This window comes from Eschscholzia californica, unplaced genomic scaffold (assembly GCF_041429995.1).
Source record: "Eschscholzia californica isolate CP2 unplaced genomic scaffold, dmEscCali1.0.p SCAF_3, whole genome shotgun sequence".
Lineage (NCBI taxonomy): Eukaryota > Viridiplantae > Streptophyta > Magnoliopsida > Ranunculales > Papaveraceae > Eschscholzia > Eschscholzia californica.
This window is the reverse complement of record NW_028238420.1, coordinates 45,043,411-45,066,791: the sequence shown is the minus strand read 5'-3', so window position 1 is coordinate 45,066,791 and position 23,381 is coordinate 45,043,411. Positions and strand designations below refer to the sequence as shown.

General features: G+C 36.6%; 2 protein-coding genes and 1 long non-coding RNA gene across 4 annotated transcripts; 2 read left to right on the top strand and 1 right to left on the bottom strand.

Moving 5' to 3' along the window:
* The first annotated feature begins 288 nt into the window (after positions 1–288).
* RLT2 (Homeodomain-like transcriptional regulator) lies at positions 289–11,204 on the top strand. 2 transcript variants are annotated; one of them, XM_086670428.1, is made up of 18 exons: positions 289–1,192; positions 1,311–1,793; positions 2,290–2,369; positions 3,044–3,568; positions 3,656–3,745; positions 3,834–3,998; positions 4,114–4,336; positions 4,944–5,041; positions 5,415–5,501; positions 5,601–5,753; positions 5,870–6,025; positions 6,168–6,377; positions 6,473–7,192; positions 7,362–7,910; positions 8,363–8,935; positions 9,137–9,241; positions 9,681–9,941; positions 10,129–11,204. In XM_086670428.1, the coding sequence occupies exons 1-18, from the start codon at positions 1,063–1,065 to the stop codon at positions 11,026–11,028; spliced, it is 5,508 nt and encodes a 1,835-aa protein (XP_086526554.1). In that variant the 5' UTR covers positions 289–1,062; the 3' UTR covers positions 11,029–11,204. The 2 variants fall into 2 exon arrangements, with proteins under 2 accessions (XP_086526554.1, XP_086526555.1); XM_086670429.1 differs by having other exon boundaries at positions 486–1,192; positions 3,146–3,568.
* A 454-nt stretch (positions 11,205–11,658) lies between these two features.
* Positions 11,659–12,252, top strand: LOC147550783 (uncharacterized). The gene has a single exon (XM_086668495.1). The coding sequence runs from the start codon at positions 11,659–11,661 to the stop codon at positions 12,250–12,252; it is 594 nt and encodes a 197-aa protein (XP_086524621.1).
* Positions 12,253–19,811: 7,559 nt separating this feature from the next.
* LOC147550782 (uncharacterized) lies at positions 19,812–22,358 on the bottom strand. Its single transcript, XR_015238547.1, has 4 exons — positions 22,193–22,358; positions 20,221–20,351; positions 20,038–20,108; positions 19,812–19,845 (listed from the first exon to the last, which is right to left on the bottom strand). It is a non-coding gene; the product is annotated as an uncharacterized LOC147550782 (long non-coding RNA).
* Between the last annotated feature and the right edge of the window lie 1,023 nt (positions 22,359–23,381).

Here is a 23,381-nt window from a genome sequence, read left to right as displayed (position 1 = left end):
TCCCCAAAGTACCGCCTTCTTTATCTTCATAGTTTTCGTGGTCTTTTTAGTGTAATAATTTTTGTAATACTTTATAACTTTGTTGGTAAATTTCTTCTCCGTCTTCACACTTTATTTTTTTCAACTTAGCAGTTATGACGCATTTAACTTGATTACGAAATAAAAATTTAGGACATGTTTAAAATGCACATTTTTTTAATTACTTAGCATTCATGAATGGAACATGTACTATTTTGGTGATTATTTGGTACGAAAATAAACCCACCCCGCCAATCATGGTTTTTATTTGTAATTGGAAGTAATTATTTTGGAAATAGAAAGAAAATGAAACAGAGAAGAACAACTTACAAACAAACCTCACTTTTTACCCCAAACTTCATTTTAATTTCTTAAAATAAGACAAAAGATTTTGAAGTCATCCAACCAAACACCACCTAAAGGGTTCATATTGGATTAATCCTTAATCTATCGTTGGATCTTAAAAAGAATCAATCTTATCAGAACACCAAACAAACAAAAAAAAAAGTTGAAATTTTTATTATTCATCGAGATAGTAGTAGTAGTGTGTCTTAAAAATTAATAATCAAAATGAAAACAAGTTTTTGTTTCTCGCTCTACTTGTTGTATTATGATCATCAATTCTTCTTCTACTACTATCTTACTAGTACTAATTTCTATTTTCTCTCTCTCTATTACTTTCTTCTCTCTCTAGATTATACTACTACTACTACTTTCAATTTCATCAATCAATTTCTTCTTCTCTCACCCCAACAATTTTATTATTTATTCTTTACCAACAAATCTCACCGCACATCTTTAATCAACTTTTTAGGTTTTCCTTTGTTGTCAATATACTCAATTTTCACAAATCCCTTTCTGTTTTTCTTTTTGTTTTTCAATTTGTCCAAATATATCTCTTCCTATCTTTAACCTAATAATAACTCAGCTATTATTTAGAACCAGATTCCTTCTTACCTTGATTTCTCTCATCTTTTTTCGATCTCTGCCGCTTTTGATTTCTAGGGTTTTTGATCGTCTTCTGTTTGTTGATCTATATCGATAATGATGGAGTCTACGCCGGAAGGAGAGAAGAAAAAGCCGCCTGAAGGTAGTAGTGGTGGTGGAGAAAATAAGACGAAGAGAAAGATGAAGACTGCTGCTCAGTTAGAACTTCTTGAGAAAACTTATGCCTGTAAGTTGTTTAGTTCTTCTTAAAAATCTTCTCTTTTTGATTAAATTCGTTTTGTCTGCTTTGTGTTTTGTTTAAGTGTTTGATGTTTTTGGTTTTGATTGATTTGAACTGTCATTAGTGGAGGCATATCCATCTGAGTCTGTGCGTCAAGAGCTTTCTGTGAAGCTAGGGCTTACAGATCGGCAACTACAGATGTGGTTTTGTCACAGGAGGTTAAAGGATAGGAAAGTGACGCCGACGACAACAACAACGACGAAGAGGGCGAGAAAGGAAGTGCCTTTGGTGGCAGCACCATCTGGACAGGGCTCGGACGAGATGATGGTCGGAGAACGTGGGAATGAGCCTGGGTCTGGGTCGGGTTCAGGGTCAAGCCCATTTGAGCAGCGGAGGGTCGTTGGTCGTCAGACAGCGGGAGCCGTTTCTAGGGCAGGACCTGATGTACCCATGGTTAAGAGGTACTATGAGCCGCCTCAGTTGTCATTGGAGTCGAGAGCAATTGCCTTTGTGGAGGCACAGTTGGGGGAGCCGTTGAGAGAGAACGGGCCGGATCTCGGAATGGAGTTTGATCCATTGCCTCCTGGTGCCTTTGGTGCCCCAACAGGTAGTATTAAATGCTTCATATCTGATCCAGTTTGTTGTTGATTGAATTTCCTATTACTATATTTTCCTCATTGATTGTAAAATTGCATAAATGAGATTTAAATCTAACATGACCATATTACTGACACAAAAAATTGGAAGATATGAACATGACTACATTCAACAAGTTAAGCATGCAAACGTATACAAAGTGTTTTATAAGTTCAGGTTGTCAGATTGCGGTGAATTGCATGTGTCTCGCACACTCCCTAGACCACGACTCATCAATTGATTCACCTTTAAACGGGCCTGGCTTGGACCCGTTGTTGTTCAGGACCTACATTTACCTGTTGCGGCCTAGGTAGGACTTAGGAGCGAGCAACTAAAGTGCTATATGAGTTCATAGCAATGCTTTTATAGGTTTAGAACATCCAAAGTTCAGTTGTCTGTAAAGTTGATTTGAGTTGGGATTGTTACATTTATAGTTGACAAGCGCCTTTTAATTTTATGTGTTGCAGCAATTACAGGGATGCAAAAGCAAGCTGGGCGACCTCAAGATGGCAAAATGTACGAACGCCCTGGTCCTAAATCTAGCAAGGTTGGTTCTCGATCTTCTTCTTACGTGTTCACCTCAATTTATTCTCATCTCACAAACGAGGTTCTTATGCAGGGTGTTTCATAAGTTCATAATATGATTTTCTATATGATTTTGCCTGCATACTGTTCATGCCTGTGAGAACTTGAGCGATTCCATAATCAATAAGCTAATAATTAAGAGGGTAACAACCATATGCTAATTCCGATGCACAGTTGTACTTCTACTCCTTAATGCCCTTACCGATGAAAGCAGATTCAGTTAAAAGTTAAGGTTACATTTTTTTATGTTTTACATCACGCTGAATTCACATAGCAATGTACAGTCGGGCCCTTTTGAACATGCGCTGAGGATTTGACACTTCAAGTTCAATAAAATGAAAACATGAAGAGCAAAATTTATGCAACAGAAGATGAATAATAAAATTTTCCACATTAAAGTTTTGATAAAATGGAAGAATGAAGGAAAGTGAAACTGTGAGTAAGAACATATGAATATTAGGAATTAGGAAGATGGGGAAAGAGATTTTGTTACCCTATCTTATTATTATGTTCTTGAGTTCATCATTGCATCATTATAATTTAAGATTATGCTAATTATAATTATCTCATCATTGTTTTATTTTCTTAGGAATCACAGAGCTTACCCATATCATGTTCCTTGACCTGTTTTTGCAGATGACGTCAGTCTTACCTAGTTTGGAACACTCTTTTTTACCTATTTCATCTAACGGCAAAAGAAAACTTACAGCAGGAGATATTCATGTTGGTCATCCTCAGGTTTCTTCTAGGGCAAAGCACGAATACCAGTTTCTTCCTGAGAAGCCGAGTGTTAGATCTTGCACATATGAAAGACTTGACCCATCACACTTCTACAGTTCTCCTTTGGATGGTCCTACTGCCAGAGGTTCATCATTATCGGCTGGAGGATCGTATCCCCATGGAAAAGAACAGGTGCCAACAGGTTATGTTTTCCAAGGTCAGGGGTCAAGTAGTCTTTCTTCTCATCAAGGAAGGCAAGGCCATGTTATTAAGGCAGCTGCAGGTGACTATGATGGTGTTTCACACCGAAACTTCACAGACAATGAAATGGATGTACAGGTTGGTTCTCATCCACTGATTGGACTAGAAAATCCACTTGAATCGTTGGAGATGCGGATTTCTCACGAGGAGGATGCTTTGCGTCTTGAGCGGAAACGCAAGGTAATCTATATTAGCACAACCTACCAGCATATAGTATTTCTCGTTAAAAAAATATAAACAGTTACGTAAGTGCTCATTGTTGTATAGAGTGATGAAGCAAGAATAGCAAGGGAAGTTGAAGCTCATGAAAAGCGAATAAGAAAAGAGCTTGAGAAACAAGATATTATGAGGCGAAAGGTTCTGTTCTTAACTTGCACGTTTTTATACTTCTTCAAGCTAGTTTAGGGTAGCGCATAAGCTAACGCTCTTTACTTTTTTTATGAAGAGAGAAGAACAAATGCGTAGAGAAATGGAAAGACATGACCGTGAAAGACGAAAGGAAGAAGAGAGGTTGATGCGTGAAAAGCAGCGAGAAGAGGAGAGATTCCAACGTGAGCAGAGGCGTGAACTCGAGAGAAGGGAGAGGTTTTTACAGAAGGAAAATCTTAGAGTAAGTGACCTTTTCAACCTGCAACTTTGAAGTGGTTGTCCTAGAAAGTAAAAAAGGTTCTTTTTCAATAGGACAAAGTTGAAAGTATGACACAATTCTTTTCTTCTTCACTCAGGCTGAGAAAATGAGGCAGAAAGAAGAACTACGTAGAGAGAAGGAAGCAGCAAGGGCTAAAGCTGCAAACGAGAGGGCCACTGCTCGTCGAATAGCTAAAGAATCGATGGAGCTCATTGAAGATGAACGCTTGGAACTTATGGAGTTAGCTGCCTCAAGCAAAGGGCTGCCTTCTATAATTGCTCTTGACAGTGAAACTCTGGAAAACCTAGATCTGTTTAGAGGTAGATATTGTTCTAATCCTGTGGTTGATTATTCTGTCGAAGCCCAGGTGCTGTAATAGAATTAATTCGTGTTGAAGCAAATATCTAGTACTATTTATACAAGATAGTGCCCAAAATGCTTTTTCTTGTCTTGAATCAGCCAGCAGGGTTTTTGTTGTCGATGAAATATTGACCAGGTTAACATTTTTCCGCATCGAACTAGTTTGTAAGAAGTTTCTGAACTGATGACCTTAACCTTAAGGTAAAGTCTCCATTGTTGTTTTATGGTAGTGCTGTGAAGGGCATGATTAGGACAATTCAAAGACCTAAGCTCCTAGGCATCCAAAGATTTTAGTTTCCTAAAGTATCACAGTTTCACCACCAACATTTTGTAAGAGATACGGCTCAAATCTAGACACCACACAGAATCTAGTGTAGATGGAGGATCGTATACAATAGGTGCATATATAATAGTGATATGCTATTGATTTTATGGATTTTACTTGTTTCGGAGATGTGAAAGAGTTGCTTATTTAAATAAGGTCTAGTTGAGTGAATGATTAATTTGATAACACTACAACTGTAATTGTATCTTTTGAAGATTTATATGATATTGTTTTTGCTTCAGATATGCTGTGTGAATTCCCTCCCGGGTCCGTGCAACTTAGAAGACCTTTTGTAATTCAACCGTGGACAGATTCAGAGAACACTGGGAACCTTTTCATGGTACTTTCTGCCACCACAGATCATTGATTTGCACTTTCTGTTCATTTGCTTCCAAGAATGTTTGTATAAATTTTACACGAGGATGCTACATCTGTTCCCTTTGAGTTGCCATGCAACTTCAGTTTGTACTACCTATTCTAGCAGAAATGAGTTGTGTGATGACTCTCTAAACTTTAAGCATATTGTCGGTGTCTTATTCTGCAAAAAAAGATTAGTTTGGTTATGTTCTTTGAAGTTCAAAATTCCATGGATGAATTGTCCGTATAAGCTTTCTGACTTTTAAATTCAATTATGGTTGCCTCTATAACAAACCAAGTGCCATTGAGCTTGGTAGTAAAAATTGTTTCTTCAAGGTTGTGAGGGTAATGTGCAGGTTTGGAGATTTTTGATTACTTTCACAGACGTTCTTGACCTTTGGCCATTTACTCTTGATGAGTTTGTTCAAGCTTTTCATGACTACGTAAGTTTTTATTGTCAACTCCTGACATTAGTTATTTTTTCCTCAATTCCATTATTGTTTTCCCGCTCTCCACCTTTTAACTGCCTCATGCAATTTCAGGATCCAAGATTGTTGGGTGAGATACATGTTGCTCTACTAAGGTTGATCATAAAAGATATTGAAGATGTCGCAAGGACACCCTCCTTTGGACTAGGGGCAAATCAAATTGGTTCTGCAAATCCTGGAGGTGGACACCCTCAGATTGTCGAGGGGGTAATTAATATTCCTTATCTGCTTGGTCCACCATTTTTTTTTTTGCTTCCTAGTAGTTTTATATCGATTCAAGTGGATATTACACATTTCAGTTTGCTAACTACTTTATACTGCAGGCATATGCATGGGGGTTTGACATACGGAGCTGGCAACGCCACTTGAATCCATTGACGTGGCCTGAAATATTGCGCCAATTTGCACTTTCTGCGGGGTTTGGACCACAATTGAAGAAAAGGACTATTGAACAAGGATTTTTCCGTGATGACAACGAGGTATCTCTTTGTTTTGTCAGCATTCAGTTTCTGTTTGTGCTACACTTGTGAAAATTCAGTCGGGCTGCTCCAGTTATATATATATATATATATATATATATATATATATATATATACTTAATCATGTTTTTCAATTGTGCAGGGTCATGATTGTGAAGATATAGTTTCTACGTTACGTAATGGTGCAGCTGCTGTAAGTGCCGCTGCAGTGATGCAAGAGAAGGGGTTATCAAATCCTCGCAGGTCCAGGCACCGATTAACACCGGGAACCGTAAAATTCGCAGCATTCCATGTCCTATCTCTTGAGGGAAGCAAGGGCCTGACCATACTGGAAGTAGCAGATAGAATTCAGGTAACTGTTTTCTAATGCTGTGGATACTGTTAGTCATATGTTGATTATCCCTTAGCTGTTCCCTTTTAGCTAATCATATATTTATTTGTTCCAAGAAATCTGGACTTCGGGATCTTACGACAAGCAAGACACCCGAGGCATCAATTGCAGCTGCATTATCACGGGATTCCAACCTATTTGAAAGAACAGCTCCTTCTACATATTGTGTACGGGCTGCATACAGGAAGGATCCAAATGACGCTGAGGCAATACTATCCACGGCCAGGGTAAAGATACAGATATTTGAAAATGGTTTTTCCGATTCTGAAGAAGCTGAAAAGGCAGAAGATGCTGAGGATGTTGAAAGAGATGATTCTGAATGTGATGTTGAGGATCCTGAGGTCGATGACATAGGTGTTGCTGTCAATCAAACAATTGAAGGCCACCAGTCTGCTGATATTAAGACTTCTAAACGTGCTTGTTCAGAAAATGGAAAAAGGGAAAATATATCCAATGAAGTTGACCAAATTCTACGCAGTGGCCCTGAGAATGCTGGGAATAGCAGCCCTTCTTTTCTTTCCAAAGTAAAGAAAGAAATAAACAGTTTAGGTGATACCAATGACCACCATTCTGTTGATGTTGCTAGTAACAGCTACGAACCAACTGATACTGACCTTGAAGATGCAGAGATTGACGAAAGCAATTCTGGTGCACCGTGGGTCCAGGGGTTGATGGAAGGAGAATATTCAGATCTAACTGTTGAGGAGCGTCTTAATGCCCTCGTTGCGTTAATTGGTGTTGCCATTGAAGGGAATTCAATTCGTGTTGTTTTAGAGGTATTAATTTATGTACCAACAATTGAATTTAATCTCTCTCTCTCTCACTCACTCACACACACACACCCACACACACACACACCCACACACACACACACCCACACAAACACACACCCACACAAACACACACACCCACATTCTTTGTAATTTGATGTGGACATTGTTGCAGGAACGGTTAGAAGCCGCAAATGCTCTTAAAAAGCAAATGTGGGCAGAGGCGCAACTAGATAAGAGGCGCATGAAAGAAGAGTACACATCAAAGCCTCAGAATCCATCTTTTGTGGGAATTAAGAATGAGCTAAATGTTATGAGTTCTGCATTAGAAGGCAGCCAAAGTCCATTTGGAGATAACAGGCACAGTGAGCCATCTCTCAATGGCAAACAAGAACCCCTTCTTGATCCTAACAGTGCTCAAAATGATCCTAATAGCATGTCAACAGAACGGAATTTGTTGGGAGAAGAATTTTCTGCTGGTCCAGATATTTCCCAACAGCAACACGCATATGCTGCTGCAGAAAAATCACGATCACAGTTTAAATCGTATATTGGCCAAAAAGCAGAAGAAATGTATGTGTACAGATCCTTGCCTCTTGGTCAGGATCGCAGGCGTAATCGTTATTGGTTGTTTGTTGCCTCTGCTTCTACAAATGATCCTGGTACTGGTAGAATATTCTTTGAATCTCAAGATGGCTGCTGGAGACTTATTGATTCAGAGGAGGTATATTTTATCGTAAATCTACTTTTTTGGAAAGATATGCTTGTTTTCCTTGTTTAATGCCATTCTACCGATCGAGTAAAAAAATGTTTTGCATATGTTCTAAAAATAAATAGTTATTTTACCTTCATGGTTACCTGTAAGCCTTTAGTACTAATCATTTTTTCTCAACCCTTTTTGTCCTAGTTCTGTTGTGGAGCCACGATTTCTGACAATAGTTGTTTAAACGAAGTTGTAACTCTTAGTATTTCAATTAGATTTGTCATGGAGATCACTTGGAAGAATCTCCTGGAGCATGTTCTTTTTGAAGTTGCTTTTACACTCTCAAACTAATGCCATATATGTTCTACCTTTTTTCCTCTGTTCTCCCCTTTTGGTTGTCTTGCTTCTTTAAAGCACACGCATACTTCTGTGAATCATTTACATCTGTATATTTATTCTAAATTTCCGTGCAGGCGTTTGATGCTCTTTTGGTATCTCTTGATACACGTGGAACTAGGGAGTCACATTTATACTCTATGTTGCAAAAAGTTGAGGTATTATTTAAAGAAGCTGTTAGAAAGAATTTGAGATACAAGAATCATGTGGACTCGACAGAAGCTACCGTTAAAACTGAAGCTTCCGAAATGGCTTACAGTCCTGATCACTCTGCAGGAATTGAAAGTCCTAGTAGTACAGTATGTGGTCTTAATTCTGATACAATGAGTCAGTCATCGTCTTTCAGAATTGAGCTTGGGAAAACTGAGGCCGAAAGGACTAGTGCCTTAAAAAGGTATGAAGATTTTCAGAAATGGATGTGGAAAGAATGTGTTAACCCTTCCGTATTGTGTGCCATAAAATTTGGAAAGAGAAGATGCTCTGAGCTCCTCATCACTTGTGATTACTGCCATGATACATACTCTCCTAAAGAAAACCTCTGTCCTGTTTGCGGCTCTGAGCATGTCGCTCAGTTTGAATGGAAGCGAGATCCAGATTCTTCTCTTCCCTTGAGGGTTAGATTGCTGAAGGCACAAGTAGCTTTAACTGAGGTAAGGGTCACAATGCTTTAACAATATAATTACCTATTCGAGATAAACCAGAACTTTCATTCATATGTAAGTTACCTATTCTGTCTTTAGGTAAGACAGATCAATCAATCTCTTACAAGTAATATGTTTTTTCTTGAACAGTTTTTCCGATGTTCTTGGATATTCTTCACACTCTGTAATTTATTTTTATTTTCTTTTCAGGTTTCTGTCCCTCCTGAAGCTCTTGAATCTCTTTGGACGGAAGATAATCGTAACTCCTGGGGTTTTAAGTTGCAATCTGCTTTGTCAGCAGAGGACCTACTTCAGGTTTTTTGTCTGTCCATTAATATTTTCTTGGAGAAATTCTTAATTAATTAGTTCTATTAAATAACTCGAACTTTTAGCACAGTAAAGCTTATTCATTTTGATTGGTAAAAGCTTACATAGAAGAAATTGGCATATAGCTTATTTCGAGAAACCGAGAAAGATTGTTAGAATTGTCTATGTACCATATCCTCCCACTTAAACTTTAGACAAGTAGCGCACATAGAATTCCTTGTGAATAACTAACATAAGTGCAGGAATATTTTGTTGTTAAGCTTGAACTTGGTCTTAAAAGAACAGTGCAACTATGACTCAACTTATCGTTTTTTTCCAATTTGTACTGATATGATGGAAGTGTTTAATATCGTTTTGAAGTTTTCTTTCTTCTAGTTGAAGCCATAGTTTCTTGCAACTCCTGTATTTAATCTTATGTTGGATGCAGATATTGACTCTTTTTGAGGGTGCCATCAAAAGAGATTGTCTATCATCAAACTTTGAGACAACGAAGGAACTATTGGGTTCCTTTACAGCATCTGGATGTTCTGTCGATAATTCTTCCACTGGATTGGTCCCTATCCTTCCATGGATACCACGGACAACTGCTGCTATTGCATTAAGGCTTCTAGAACTCGATTCTTCCATTGCTTACATGCCTCAGCAGAATTTGGAGTTTCAGAAAGACAAGGAAGCTGGAGAATTCATTGTGAGTACTCTTTTCTATCTGAGATGGTAGAATCTTAAATTTTAATTTGTAAACAGATTACAATGTTAAAATGTTGGGATTAGCTAGTTAGGCGATCACAAATTCACATTTTGTTGGTAATCGATTTCGTATGGTGTTTATGAGAAAACATGACACCCTCCTAATACTCATTCTCATTATTGAACAGAAGCTTCCATCAAAATACGCCATGGTAAAAAATATCCAAGAGATTGAACCAACAAATACACCACTACAAGCTGACTACCTACAAGAAGAGAACTGGTTTGAAATGAAAAGTGGGCGAAGCAGCTCTGGACGTGGTCGTGGGGGCCGTGGAAGGGGAAGGGGACGTAATCGCACTCGTGGAGGGAGATGGGCGAAGGGCTCTAGTGGCTTGGGAATTGAATCTGGCATGGGAAGTTCTGTTAAGGGTGAGAAAATGGGTCAAGGATTGGGAAAGAAAAGTCGAACACGCGGTGGTGGACGAGGACATAATCGAGGCCGTCGAAGTGTTAGGAGTAGACAGAGATCGGCATCAGTCCAGAGAGTGGTTGACAGAGGGATTGGGGGATTTGGTCAGTTTGGCAACACCATTGTCATCCCTAAACAGAACAATTTCCCTGAATCCCCTCAAAGCTCAGGAGGGGAAGAGAGAGGATGGGAAGAAGAAGAAACCAGAAGGATGCATATAGATGAGGGGAATGACAACAGTAACAGTATAGAAGGTGCGTCAGAGGAGTCAGATGATGATGGGCAGGCAACAAGGTACCAGTATGATGTTCGAAGAACAGACTATGGTGGCATGTATAGTGGTAAGTCTGAGGATTTAATGGAGGAGGATGAAGAAGATGGTGAGGGGGATATGGACGGAGACGACTATGAAGAAGAAAGGTATGTCGACGGTGAAGATGTAGACATGGAAGAAGGGTACCCTAATTTAGAGAGAAATCAGAATGTAGATCTTGATTATTCTCAAGAAGAAGATGATGATGAAGAAGAAGAAGAAAATGTTGACGACGTTGATGAAGAGAAGGTGTATGTAGGTGGTGGTGAAGAGACAGCATCTTCATCAGATTTTAGTGACTAGAAGAAAAAAAATGATGTGTAAGTCTATTTTGAAATGTAGTAGAGGGGGTAGAAGATCTTCAGTTCCCCTACCTGCCAATATATGTAAGAATTGAATTTGGTTAAATTAGGTTAAATGTGAAATGAAAAAGATTGGGGAAGGAAATTATAGAATGAAAGCTGTTCTTTTTTCTCTCATATTGAATCTTCTTTGGGCTTGTTAAGTGTAAAATTCCCCAACAGTTCAAATCAATTATTTTCATCTTCATTGCCATTATCGTTTCCTTACGAAACTTTAGTTGTAGAATTTCAATTTAACAGAATGGCATTGCTCATGGGCAAGATCTGTTAATGAATAAATAAGAGTTCTTTAACTTGTGGAGGTTGACCTCTTCGGCCATGTTCGATGCGAAGAATGCGATTATTAGGGATCTTTTTTTTTTGTCTACCCTTGTAATATACTCCATATTAGATAGATATGAAAATATCAAATATTGTTTCATTCCTTTTCTGAGTTGATTTCTTTTACTACAAAACGATCATAGAAGAAAAGATACATAATACCTTTACCCTAAACTTATATGTAGCATAAACCCATATCTCAAATTACAAATTACAAACCAATCAAAGAATCAAGAAAATCATATTCAAGATGGCATCATCATCACTTTATCATCTTACCCATCTCTCTTCACCAATCTTTCTTATCATTCTTGTTCTTTTCCTCTCACTCAATCATCAAACCAATCTCATTCAATTCGTTAACGCAACATCTCTCGAAACAATTTGTAGTAAAACAGAAGAGCCATATATTTGCTTAGACTGTCTGAAATCAAACCCTAATAGCAGAACAGCAGATGATAAAGGACTCACATTGATAGCCAAAAACTGTACACAGATTGATGCAGACAAACTAGTGGCTGAAGCTCTAAACTACATTCGTAGTGTCGGTTATATCGAACCCATGTATGGTATTGCCAAGGGTTGTGTCATTAGTACTGGTAAGGTCAGAAGTAATTTGATTCATTTATACTCAATCAAAAGTGGAAATTTTGATATTGCTAAGGAGTATCTGAGAACTGCTTTATTACCCTCTATAAGCATCTGTCTGGATTCATTCATGAAACATCCGGATGTTGAAATACCACAAGGAATTTTGGCTGGAACAAATGTGGTGACGTCTCTAACGAAAGTGACTATAGGGATGCTTGATTATCTCATCGATTCTGGCTATCGAGTAGATTAATTATGTTATTTGATAAATTACTGAAAATACTTTTTTGTTTGGAAATAATAAGATTGGAGTCTTAAGTCTCTTCGGTGGAGAAACATACATGTTATCTGAACTTAATATGAATTTCTTTAGTTAATTTAATGTGGATCAAAGTGTTTTTTCCATCTTATCAGTTCTTATGTAATAATCAAATGGTTTCTCAATGTTTTTGGGCCGGTATTACATATACGGATGCCAATTTTCGTTATATAGACGTTTTAAAAGGGAATTTGTAAAATTTGCGAAGACTCTTAATATTCTTAGGTATGAATGATCAACGGCTACTTCAGATTCAATTTTGGAGAGTAAAAGACCATTTGTCGGGAAACAACAAGTTTATGTAAGGATGATTGGAACGGGTAGATATGAAGTTTCCATGGATATGCTATGTGTTTGAACGTTAGCTCTCTGTTTTGCAACCGCCTCGGTTGCTTCTTTTGTATCTTTATATTTTATCATCTAAATGTCTTTTCTTCCGAATAAAAAGGATTCATGAGTGTTGTCATTTCTACTATAAACAGCCAACCAATTAAAAAAAAAAGTTGCAGATTAGTTAAACAAATCCAATTTTCCATCTCTTTTCATATTCTAGCTATTATCACAATAAACGGCTATAGAATGCAGGTGAAAGAAATCTTAGCTAGCTAACACTACAAATTCATCTACAAATATTTGCATATAATGCTTGAATAAAAAATTCAATTGAGTGTTTTAACTTTTTTTTAGCTTGCCTGAGAGCATCTCCAATGCAAAACTTAAAAGAATCTCAATTAGTCTTATTTGTCAAGTTCCGATTAAGACTCTCATTCTTAAGTTATAAAATTAGAGATCATCAATTCTTGCATGTCTTCAAGGCAAAACTCTATACTTGTTTTTTCACATATGTGGCATGATTATTTTTGTAAAGAAAGAATTAGTTATTTTATATGAAAACGTGATTTCTATTGGTTCAAATCAAATATTGACGGGGTATACAAATAGACAATTAGATATATCTTAAGAGCCCTCAAAACGTATCTTTGAAATCTTAGTTGTTTACGGTCGAAAATGATTTTCCAAAAAAAAAAAAACTCGAAAAGTCCTATGTGGCACTTCGAATTTTTAAGATCGAGTTTTGCATTGGAGAGGATCTTAAACTGTATTCATCTCCATTCTCCAATACAACAATTAATATAAACATCTGAAAGATTTTGTGTCCAATATCAGTATAAGATATCTAATTAGTTTTAGATTTCCAGCCGATATGACAAAATTTAGATCCTCGCATGTCTAACGTGATGGGGATGGATCCCCCAAATTCAAATTTGAGATCCCAGCCCCACCTTCCTGGGCTCCTAACCCCAATTATGACCGTTGGGGACTTCCCCAATAGTCATAATTGAGCGGATCCCCTTAAAAGGGGATCCACCCGATAGTTTTTAATTTTTTCTTTTAATTTTCTTTTAAATGCTAATTGTTTGAAATCATTTCTTTTTCGATTTTTTCTCTAATTTTTTTTTTCATTTTTATCTTTTCATAATTCTCTCTCTTTCTCTAGAATAATATCAAATTTTTGTTTTGGATTTGAAATTAATAATTGAGTTAATTCCTATATGGCCCCCTACTTTGTGACCAGCTTCCTTTATGGCCCCCTTTTTTTCGTAAATTCAAATATGACCCCCTATTTTCAAATAAATGTCATTACTACCCTTCTTAATTTTAAATTTAAAACATTTAAAAAACATTATTTCCACCTCACCCCTCTCTCTCTCTCCACCTCATCTCTCTCTACAACTCACCCATCTCTCTCTCTCCAATTCACCTCTCTATCTTTCCAACTCACCTCTCTCTCTTCCAACTCACCTCTCTCCAACTCACCTTCATCTTCCCCGATTAAGGTCGCCGGCCGGAAAATTTTCCGGCCGGCGACCTCCAAAAAAAAAAAAAAAAATTTCCTCTCATCTCTCTCTCTAAAAACTCCGGCGAAGGGGGTTTGCCTTCGCCGGAGCCGTTCACGAGCAGACCTTGAAAGATCTGCTCGTGAACAGAACAGATTCACGAACAGACCTTTCAAAGGTCTACCCACCGCCTTCTTCTCTAATTTCAACTCATTTCACTCACATTCACTCCAACTCTACAAGCATTACTCCAGGGAGATAATCTTTCTCTCTCTAGAAAACTCTTTCTCTCTCTAAAAACAACCCCATTATGCTCTCATCTCTCTGTCCACTCTAAACCTGCTTGAAGTCAATGGCTTCCCTGTGTAGTGGAGCAGATACTAAAAAACCCTAACTTCAAAATACCTACTAAAGTCCAAAACAGTCTCAAAGTCTCTTCCTTTCTCTCACTTCCGCCAAGAACAGATCAAGAGAGATAAAAACCACATTTTTCTTCTTCTTCTTCTTATTCATAGCTATTTCATTTCTTGTCTCAATCAAAGCTCAAGAAGATGATTCAAAATGTCTTGAAGGTATAAAATCATCAATTACTGATCCACAATCAAAACTAAGTTCATGGGTATTTTCAAATATCTCCATTGGTTATATCTGTAAATTTGTTGGTGTTTCATGTTGGAATGAAAGGGAAAATCGTTTAATAGGTTTACAACTTCCATCAATGAAACTTCTAGGTCAAATTCCTGAATCACTTAAGTATTGTTCAAGTCTTCAGATGCTTCAACTTTCAGATAATGCACTTTCTGGTAATATCCCTTCTCAAATCTGTGATTGGTTACCTTATTTAACTCACTTAGATCTATCAAGAAATGACCTAACTGGTGAAATCCCACTTGAAATTGTTAATTGTAAGTATCTTAATACTTTGATTTTGAAAGATAATCGATTATCTGGTTCATTTCCTTATCAGTTATCAAATTTAGGTCGTTTAAAGAAATTATCAGTTGCTAATAATGATTTATCAGGTCAGATCCCATCTTATTTTTCTGATTTTGATTCAACTGATTTTGATGGAAATGATGGACTTTGTGGTCAACCACTTGGATCTAATTGTGATGGAATGAAAAAAGAGAATCTCATTGTTGTAATTTCTGCTGCTGTTTTTGGTGCTGCTGTTTCTTTGATGTTAGGGTTTGGGATTTGGTGGTTCTTCATTAGGTCTTCGTCGAAAAGAGGGACTACTACTACTGGAACTACTACTAGTAAAGATGTTGATACTAGTTTAGCAGACAAATTTAGGGCTCATAAACTTGATCAAGTTTTTTTTTTTTTTTTTTTGGAGGTGGCCGGCCGGAAAATTTTCCGGCCGGCGACCTTAATCGGGGAAGATGAAGGTGAATTGGAGAGAGAGAGAGAGGTGAGTTGGAAGAGAGAGAGGTGAGTTGGAAAGATAGAGAGGTGAATTGGAGAGAGAGAGATGGGTGAGTTGTAGAGAGAGATGAGGTGGAGAGAGAGAGAGGGGTGAGGTGGAAATAATGTTTTTTTAAATGTTTTAAATTTAAAATTAAGAAGGGTAGTAATGACATTTACTTGAAAATAGGGGGTCATATTTGAATTTACGAAAAAAAGGGGGCCATAAAGGAAGCTGGTCACAAAGTAGGGGGCCATATAGGAATTAACTCTTAATAATTTATAGTCGAAAACTGAAATCAAAATTCCGTACACGTATATCGCGCACGTACATAGTTTGAAGTTAGGAGTCCGACATTAGAATTGAAAAAATTCGAGGGATCCCTAAATTCAGGGGCTCCAAAAATGAGAACCCGAACCCCTATATTGGACTTGCCCTAAGGTTCTCGAATACAAATCTACAAAATTATTTTATTTACTTGCATGATATGATTATTTTGGTAGAAAATATAAATAATTATTCTAAAGATGGATCCCCCGAATTTTTTCAACTCCAATGCCGGACTCCCAAATTGAGAGCCCGGACCCCTATATTGGACTTGCCCTAAGGGTCTCCAATACAAATCTACATAATTATTTTATTTACTTCCATGATATGATTATTTTGGTAGAAAATATAAATAATTATTCTAAAGATTTAGGAAAGAGTGTTTCTATTGGATAATTCAATATATTCCAAGATGACACTCTAGAAATAAAATCTGTTCTCTAGATCAAAACCTTAAATACAATATATGATACGTAAAATTTCTTAGATTGAATTTTCTCAAATTAGCAGGAAGAACATATATTATCCAATCCCTTTGAAGAAAGTTGAATTTTGTGTTCTCTGTCCAAAGTTAGGATAATATCTTTTGAGGGATGACCAAGTCTATTGTGTCAGACCTTGGCTGAAGCACCAGCTGCATATGTTTCTTCAAGAACTTCTTCATGAGAACCAGGATGTAAGCTCATTGTGAAATCTATGCTATATAAATTGTTAACCATGGGTCCATCTGCCAGAACCTCTTTGGACCATAGGTCTTTGATAAGAAAACCCCAAGGTAAAAACTCAACACTGCAAAAATTCTCCTTAGTGAATTTGAAGATAGAGAGCAGGTTCTTTTTTATAGTGGGAACATGAAGTACCTTCTTGAGCTGAAAAAAGTGTTCACCATCCAGCACAATAGCTTTCCCAGTACTGCTAATATCTAGGCAGCTCCCATTTCCTATCATAACTCCATTTTCACCATTATAGGGTGTACTAGCCTGAAGGTTTGTTTTCGAGTGTGTCATATGGCTTGTAGCTCCTGTGTCTGCTATCCATTTGTCACCCTTTTCAGTGGTACAAGTCAAATGAGTTTCTTCAGTCTTGGACTATATTATCTCAACTCCAAGATGAGCTTACTCATCTTCTGTGTCTTGAGTTTCCATCACATAATCATCCTCATCTTTTTCCTCTTCCTCCAACTCTTGGAGATGTAGATGTGCAAAGTTCCTAGAGGAGGTTTGGTGGATGAGGAAGATGGTTCTCAGAAGTCTTTAAACCTCATACGACTTAAGTTGGAATCTTACTTAAGTTGGAATCTTGGACCAGAATCAAGAACTTGATGTTGATTGACCTGTCTTTGTGAGTAATAAGATATAGGACCTATCTATACCTCTAGATGGAAATCTCTTCACAAAATATGCTTCTCCCTCATCATTGGTCTCCTATTCTTTTAGCCAATGCTCATGATGAATTAGTCTACTTCTTAGTTCAGCAAAGTTCAGAATACCCTCTCGATTTTGAATAGTAATGACAAACTGTGAGTACTCTTTGCCAAGACCCTGGAGTGTTATTCTTGATAGCTCAGAATCACTTACCCTATCATTTACTGCTACAAGAGAGTCATCCAAATGTTTGATCTTACTCAAAAATTCAGAGATTGAGGCTGATCCCTTCTTTATATTTTTGAAGTTTATTTCAAGGATGATTTCTTGGCCTCAAATTCTTGAAGGAATACTAACTCAAGATAAGTCCAGATATCTCTAGCAGTTTTTGACCCTAAGATGTCTGAAGCTATTGAATGGGTAATGGTGGCTTTAATGAAGGATTTAACAAAACTATCATCTTTTCGCCATTGAAGGTATGTTGGGTTTACCACATCTCTACCATCAAAAAAATTTAATTGAGGGGGTTCAATATATGTTCCATCTATATAGCAGATCATATCATTTCCAATTAAAGCATTTTCAATTTGATCTTTCCAAACCAGAAAGCTAGATCCATCTAGTCTAGCCGAAATCAAACTAGTAATATTTGCATTATGAGAGAACTGGCCTGAATTAGGATTTAGTTGTTGTGTTGTGGGGTCGTCATAAGGAAGGAGATAGAAACCTTGATTCGATGACACAGAAGCTTCAACTCTTTTCTGATTGACAAATAGGTTGAGGAAGAGATTGAATCCCTGATTCTTGATACAGAAGATTCAGCTCTTTTCAATTTAGTTCGAAAATTAGATCTCTAATTCTATGATCACAGAAGATGTAATTTCGATTCGCTTGTTTATCTTTTCCCAAATGGTTTTCTTGAATTCGATATCACAAAAAAAAAACTCTAGGGCTCCGATACCATGAAAGGAAAGGAAGAGTATCTTATTAATTTCTCATTCACTTTTAGATTAGTACAGGATCTCTTCTACTTATAGAGTATAGAGAGAGAGAGTGAAAACTAGAGAGAGAAAAGGGTGGTTAGAATAACAGATTAACTAACAATAACCTAATCTGTTACTAACTAACATTAACTAACCATAACCTCTAATTATTACACGAGCTAGTCACACACTTGAAGGTGTGCCTATATAACCGATATTACCAAACACATTTGTCTTGAGTCCTTACTTCACTTCTACTATTCCTGAAGACCCTTTATCCTCTTTATACTTATATGAATAGTCCTTATCTGTTACACTACAAAATTACTTTCAAATGCGTGAAAGATGCATGTAGAAGACAGCATCTCGTACAAACAAAAAGAGTTATAAATCATAAGAATTCTTCAAAGACATGTTCCTCCATGAAAGAATGTACCTCCAACTTTCTTCATTGTCCTGTGTTCATAGGTTCATGGTACAAAGCTGAGAAACTTCATAAAAATTTCATAGATCTATCTACTCGAACACATGATATGTAACAAATTAAAGAAGTTACTCGTTAAATTTTTCAAAAGCGCGCAAAAGCTAACATCACAACTTATGCACATAGATGTTAGTAACAGTCGATTGACCCTAAACCAGTGCAGCATGCTGATTACTCTCCCTCTTTGTATGTGCTTAAAAGCTTTTCGCCATGCTTATACCAGTAAATAAAGGTTGGGATCTAGATTCAAACCTTTCTATTATCAACACCACTATCTTTTCTTAGTTCAACAAAAAAAAAAAAAACACCACTATCTTTTCTTTCTCTAACACCTGAAATATTCAATTAGAATTTACTTAGTTAATGATTAATTACAGAAATGAACTAAACTCTCTTTGTCCCAAACTCATAACTAAATACTCATTTTAGATTTGGATGAAATTAAAGTCATCAATAGACCCACTATTCCATTTGATAATCTCTAATGATTCAGCAAAGAAGAAAATTTCAAAATGGTAAAGACATACAAAATTCATATTTAAGCAAATGAATCATAGCTTTCCAACATTAAATCCAAATGAACATGAATGCAATAAACACAACAAAAAACACCCTTTAATTATAGTTGATGGAGCTCACCTAGATTCTAAGACCCGAAGAACTTTCATAAATGTTATCTATCAATTGGGATAGTCTTTTTTCGAGGATGCAGGGAGAATAAAAAAACAACAATATTGGGAGGATGAGGAAAAAGCTAAAAATTCAGAAACAAAAGAATCACATAAATACAAAGAGCGGTCAACATATTAAACACTCATTACCAAAATTCGAAGCTTCAATCTTCAATCGGCCGGTGAAGTACACAGCCAGGACCTTCCATGCTCAACTGGATAAATTGAAACAAAAATTAGTTTTGAAAAGTAACAACAAAGTCAACGAAGAATTGAAGGAATTTCTTTTGTTTAGTTTCTAGTGTTAGAACTAGGGTTAAGAAGAAGAAGAAGAGTTACAAATTTAGGGTTCTGATGTTTCTCTTTGTATGGTCAAAGACCCAAGTCAAAGTGAATACAAGGAGTCCATTTCAAAGCCAGCAACTCTTCTCTTATAGGCACCCACAGTGTCCCTGAAATAATAAAACAGATTAGTTAGTTAGTTAATCTAACAACTAATCTTCTCTTTTCTGTTATAATAACAGACTGTCTCTACTCTCTCTCTACTTAGTATATAAGTTAGTGTAATAATAGTTTTTCATTAAGAACATTGTACTACTATTACAATCAAGATTGAAATAAAATAGAGTTGGAGAATTTCTTACATGGTATCAGTTAGGTTAAAGATCCAAAGCTAAGTTTTCTTCTCTCCAACTCAATAGCAATCATTCAACATCTCGCAAAATTCAACATGAAACAAAATCATGATCAAAATCAAGTAAAATCAAGATCACAATCAAGTAAAATCAAGTAAAATCAAGTAAACTCAGTGATCAAGAATCACTTACTGTTTTTCCGCACTCATCACCAACAATCTATTGGTTCTTCATCATTTCTTCATCCTTTCTTGATCATGGCAACTCAGCTTCAAGGTAATCTTCCTCCCATTTCCTCTGTCTTTAGTTTTATAACTGAGAAACTAGATGACAACAATTATTTAATGTGGAAAGACCAAGTTGAAACTCTACTTGGAACCTATGAGCTATTAGGGTTTGTCACTGGCTCTATAGAAGAACCTCCCCAATTTCAGTACATTCATAATGTAGAGCAAGTAAACCCAGATTTTCAATGTTGGAGATCAAAAGAAAGTTTTGTAAAGTCATTTCTCAAAAGTGTCTTATCAAAATCAGTGTATTTGGATATATATGGTCTGAAATCAGCTAAAGATATATGGGATTATCTTAATCTAACAAATAATGAAGCACTTGAATCCAAGAAGGATCAACTTAGAAGAAAGCTGCATAGTTTAAAGAAAGGAAATACCTCTATAGCAGATTATTTGAGAGAAATCAAACAACTCTCAGACTCTTTGTTATCTATTCATGATAGAGTACATGAGTCTGACCTTGTTAGAATAGCAATTTAAGGTCTAACATCTGACTATGATCAGTTTACTATTGCCCTAAGAGTCAATAATGAAGATTTATCTTTAGCCCAACTCAAATCTAGGCTCATTCAACATGAACAATGGTTATCTAATAAGGAGACATATCAAGAAGTCTATTATACCAACATATCAAATTGGAAATCAATTCAAAAATACAAACCTTCACCATCTTACTATAGAAATCACTCTCATTCTAAGAAGGAAGGTGTTGTTCCGAATAATCAAAGTGCTCAATATAAAAATAAGAGGGCATATGATTTTGATTTTTCCTCAATTCCATGTGGAATATGCAAGAGATGGGGCCATTCAGCAGGAGTATGTTATTTCAGGTACAAGCAAAATAAGTCACTAACAGGTTATCATACTGAAAACCATATTCATAAGGAAGAACTAGATGTTAATAAAGGTGTCAAATCACCTAAGTCTTATTCATATGAAGTAGAATGTAAAGATGCAGAAATATATGAATATGCACAAAGTGATAATCAACAATTTCATGAGTGTTATACTGCCATAGATATTCAAGAACAGGAGGATGTATATTTCGACTGTGAATCAGAAATGCTCCAAGATGATATTCCAAGTGAAGAATGGTATGAGTCACTTACAAAGAGACTATATATATCCAGACATGCTATTTTTGATGAAGGAAACTATCCTTATGCCAACATCAGTAAAATACAGTCAAGTAGTGATCAGAATTCAAGGCCACATATTTCATTACCTTTGCCAACAGTCACCAACTCTTCAATCCTTACCACTGAACTGGGTACATCTAATACTCATACTAGCTCACCAGCTAGTTCAGGTCTTAAAGGTTTGGCTTCTCATGAATTAGGGACATCTAGTTTCCAAACCATTTCACAAGTTAATTCACAGGTTCCAACACCTACTATAGAGATTGATCAAGTGGTAACTAGAGGTAAGGATGGCATTATCAAAAGTAAGCAGTTACCTGCAGACTTTGTGACCCTCTACTCCTCACCTCACAATGTCAATATGGCCTATCTATCAATTCTTCCCTTACCCACTAAAGCATCAACATATAAAGAGGCAGAAATACATAATGAATGGGGCCATGCTATGAATGAAGAATATCAAGCACTTCAACAACACAAAACTTGCTCTCTTGCCCCTTACAATATTCAACTGAATATTTTGAGTTGTAAGTGGTGGTTATACAAGTTCAAACAGAAAATTGGTGTTTTCTTTACAAAGGTTCAAGGCAAATACAATAAGCCATTCATATGGCTTTCAGAATGGTAAAATTGACAACTCAATGTTTGTGCATCACAGTAAGTCATATATGATGGTATAGAAGTCACATATGAAGATTCTACCAGCATATTACTCATGTCACAAAAGAAATATACCTTTGAGCTTACAGTTACTTCAGAAAGCTCCACTATTAAATTCAAAATCAGCAAAGTTACCAATTTCCTGTGTAAAAAGGGTCTCCATCACTGATGGTGATGAGTTGTTTACTTCACCTCAGTGCAGGAGCTTGGTAGGTGCACTCTATTATCTCACTCTTACTCGTCTAGACATCTCGTACGCAATACATTACGCGGCACAATTCATACATAAGCTGTCAACAACAAGCATGGTTATTATTATCAAGAAGATACTTCGATATCTAAAAAGGGTTGTGAGCTCGGGAATTTGTTTATCTCATGGAGTTCTAAGAAACAAGCAAGTATAGCAAAAATCGTCAAAAAGAAGCTGGATAAAGCTTTATCTACAACAGTAACAGAGTTGCTTTCGTTGTCTTACCTCATGAGTTGATTTGGTTGTCTTTCCAACGACCTTTTTTACTCTCTATTTTGCTAATCTCAGTGCTAAGCATCTTCAACGGTCTATTTTGCTTCGAACCCTATTTTTCATGAGAAAACGAAGCATCTAGTGGTCGAATTTTCACTACGTCCTTGATTTGGTTTCAATTGGGTTGGTAGACATTAAACATATCTCTACCACAGAGCAACTTGTAGATTTACTCAATAAGGGGTTATCTTTTGATCTCGAAGACAAACTGATGGTTTCTCGGAGTCGTCACCATCGGTTTGAGGGGGGATGTTAGAACTAGGGTTAAGAAGAAGAAGAAGAGTTACAAATTTAGGGTTCTGATGTTTCTCTTTGTATGGTCAAAGACCCAAGTCAAAGTGAATACAAGGAGTCCATTTCAAAGCCAACAACTCAGCAACTCTTCTCTTATAGGCACCCACAGTGTCCCTAAAATAATAAAACAGATTAGTTAGTTAGTTAATCTAACAACTAATCTTCTCTTTTCTGTTATAATAACAGACTGTCTCTACTCTCTCTCTCTACTTAGTATATAAGTTAGTGTAATAATAGTTTTTCATTAAGAACATTGTACTACTATTACAATCAAGATTGAAATAAAATAGAGTTGGAGAATTTCTTACATCTAGGAAGAAGGGTTTTGATTTACTACAGTAGACAAACCAAGAAAGTTAAATACATGAGTATCCAATCTCTCTAAAAAAAACCGTCATGAACATGGGTTACCCCCAATAGGTGTCCGATGTGCAAGAAAGACGAGGA

Coding starts and splice junctions, on each gene's coding strand:
- RLT2 (XM_086670428.1), top strand. CDS start 1,063: ATGATGGAGTCTACGCCGGAAGGAGAGAAGAAAAAGCCGCCTGAAGGT. Junction 3,569..3,655: donor GTCTTGAGCGGAAACGCAAG/GTAATCTATATT, acceptor ATTGTTGTATAG/AGTGATGAAGCAAGAATAGC. Junction 7,911..8,362: donor GACTTATTGATTCAGAGGAG/GTATATTTTATC, acceptor ATTTCCGTGCAG/GCGTTTGATGCTCTTTTGGT.
- LOC147550783 (XM_086668495.1), top strand. CDS start 11,659: ATGGCATCATCATCACTTTATCATCTTACCCATCTCTCTTCACCAATC.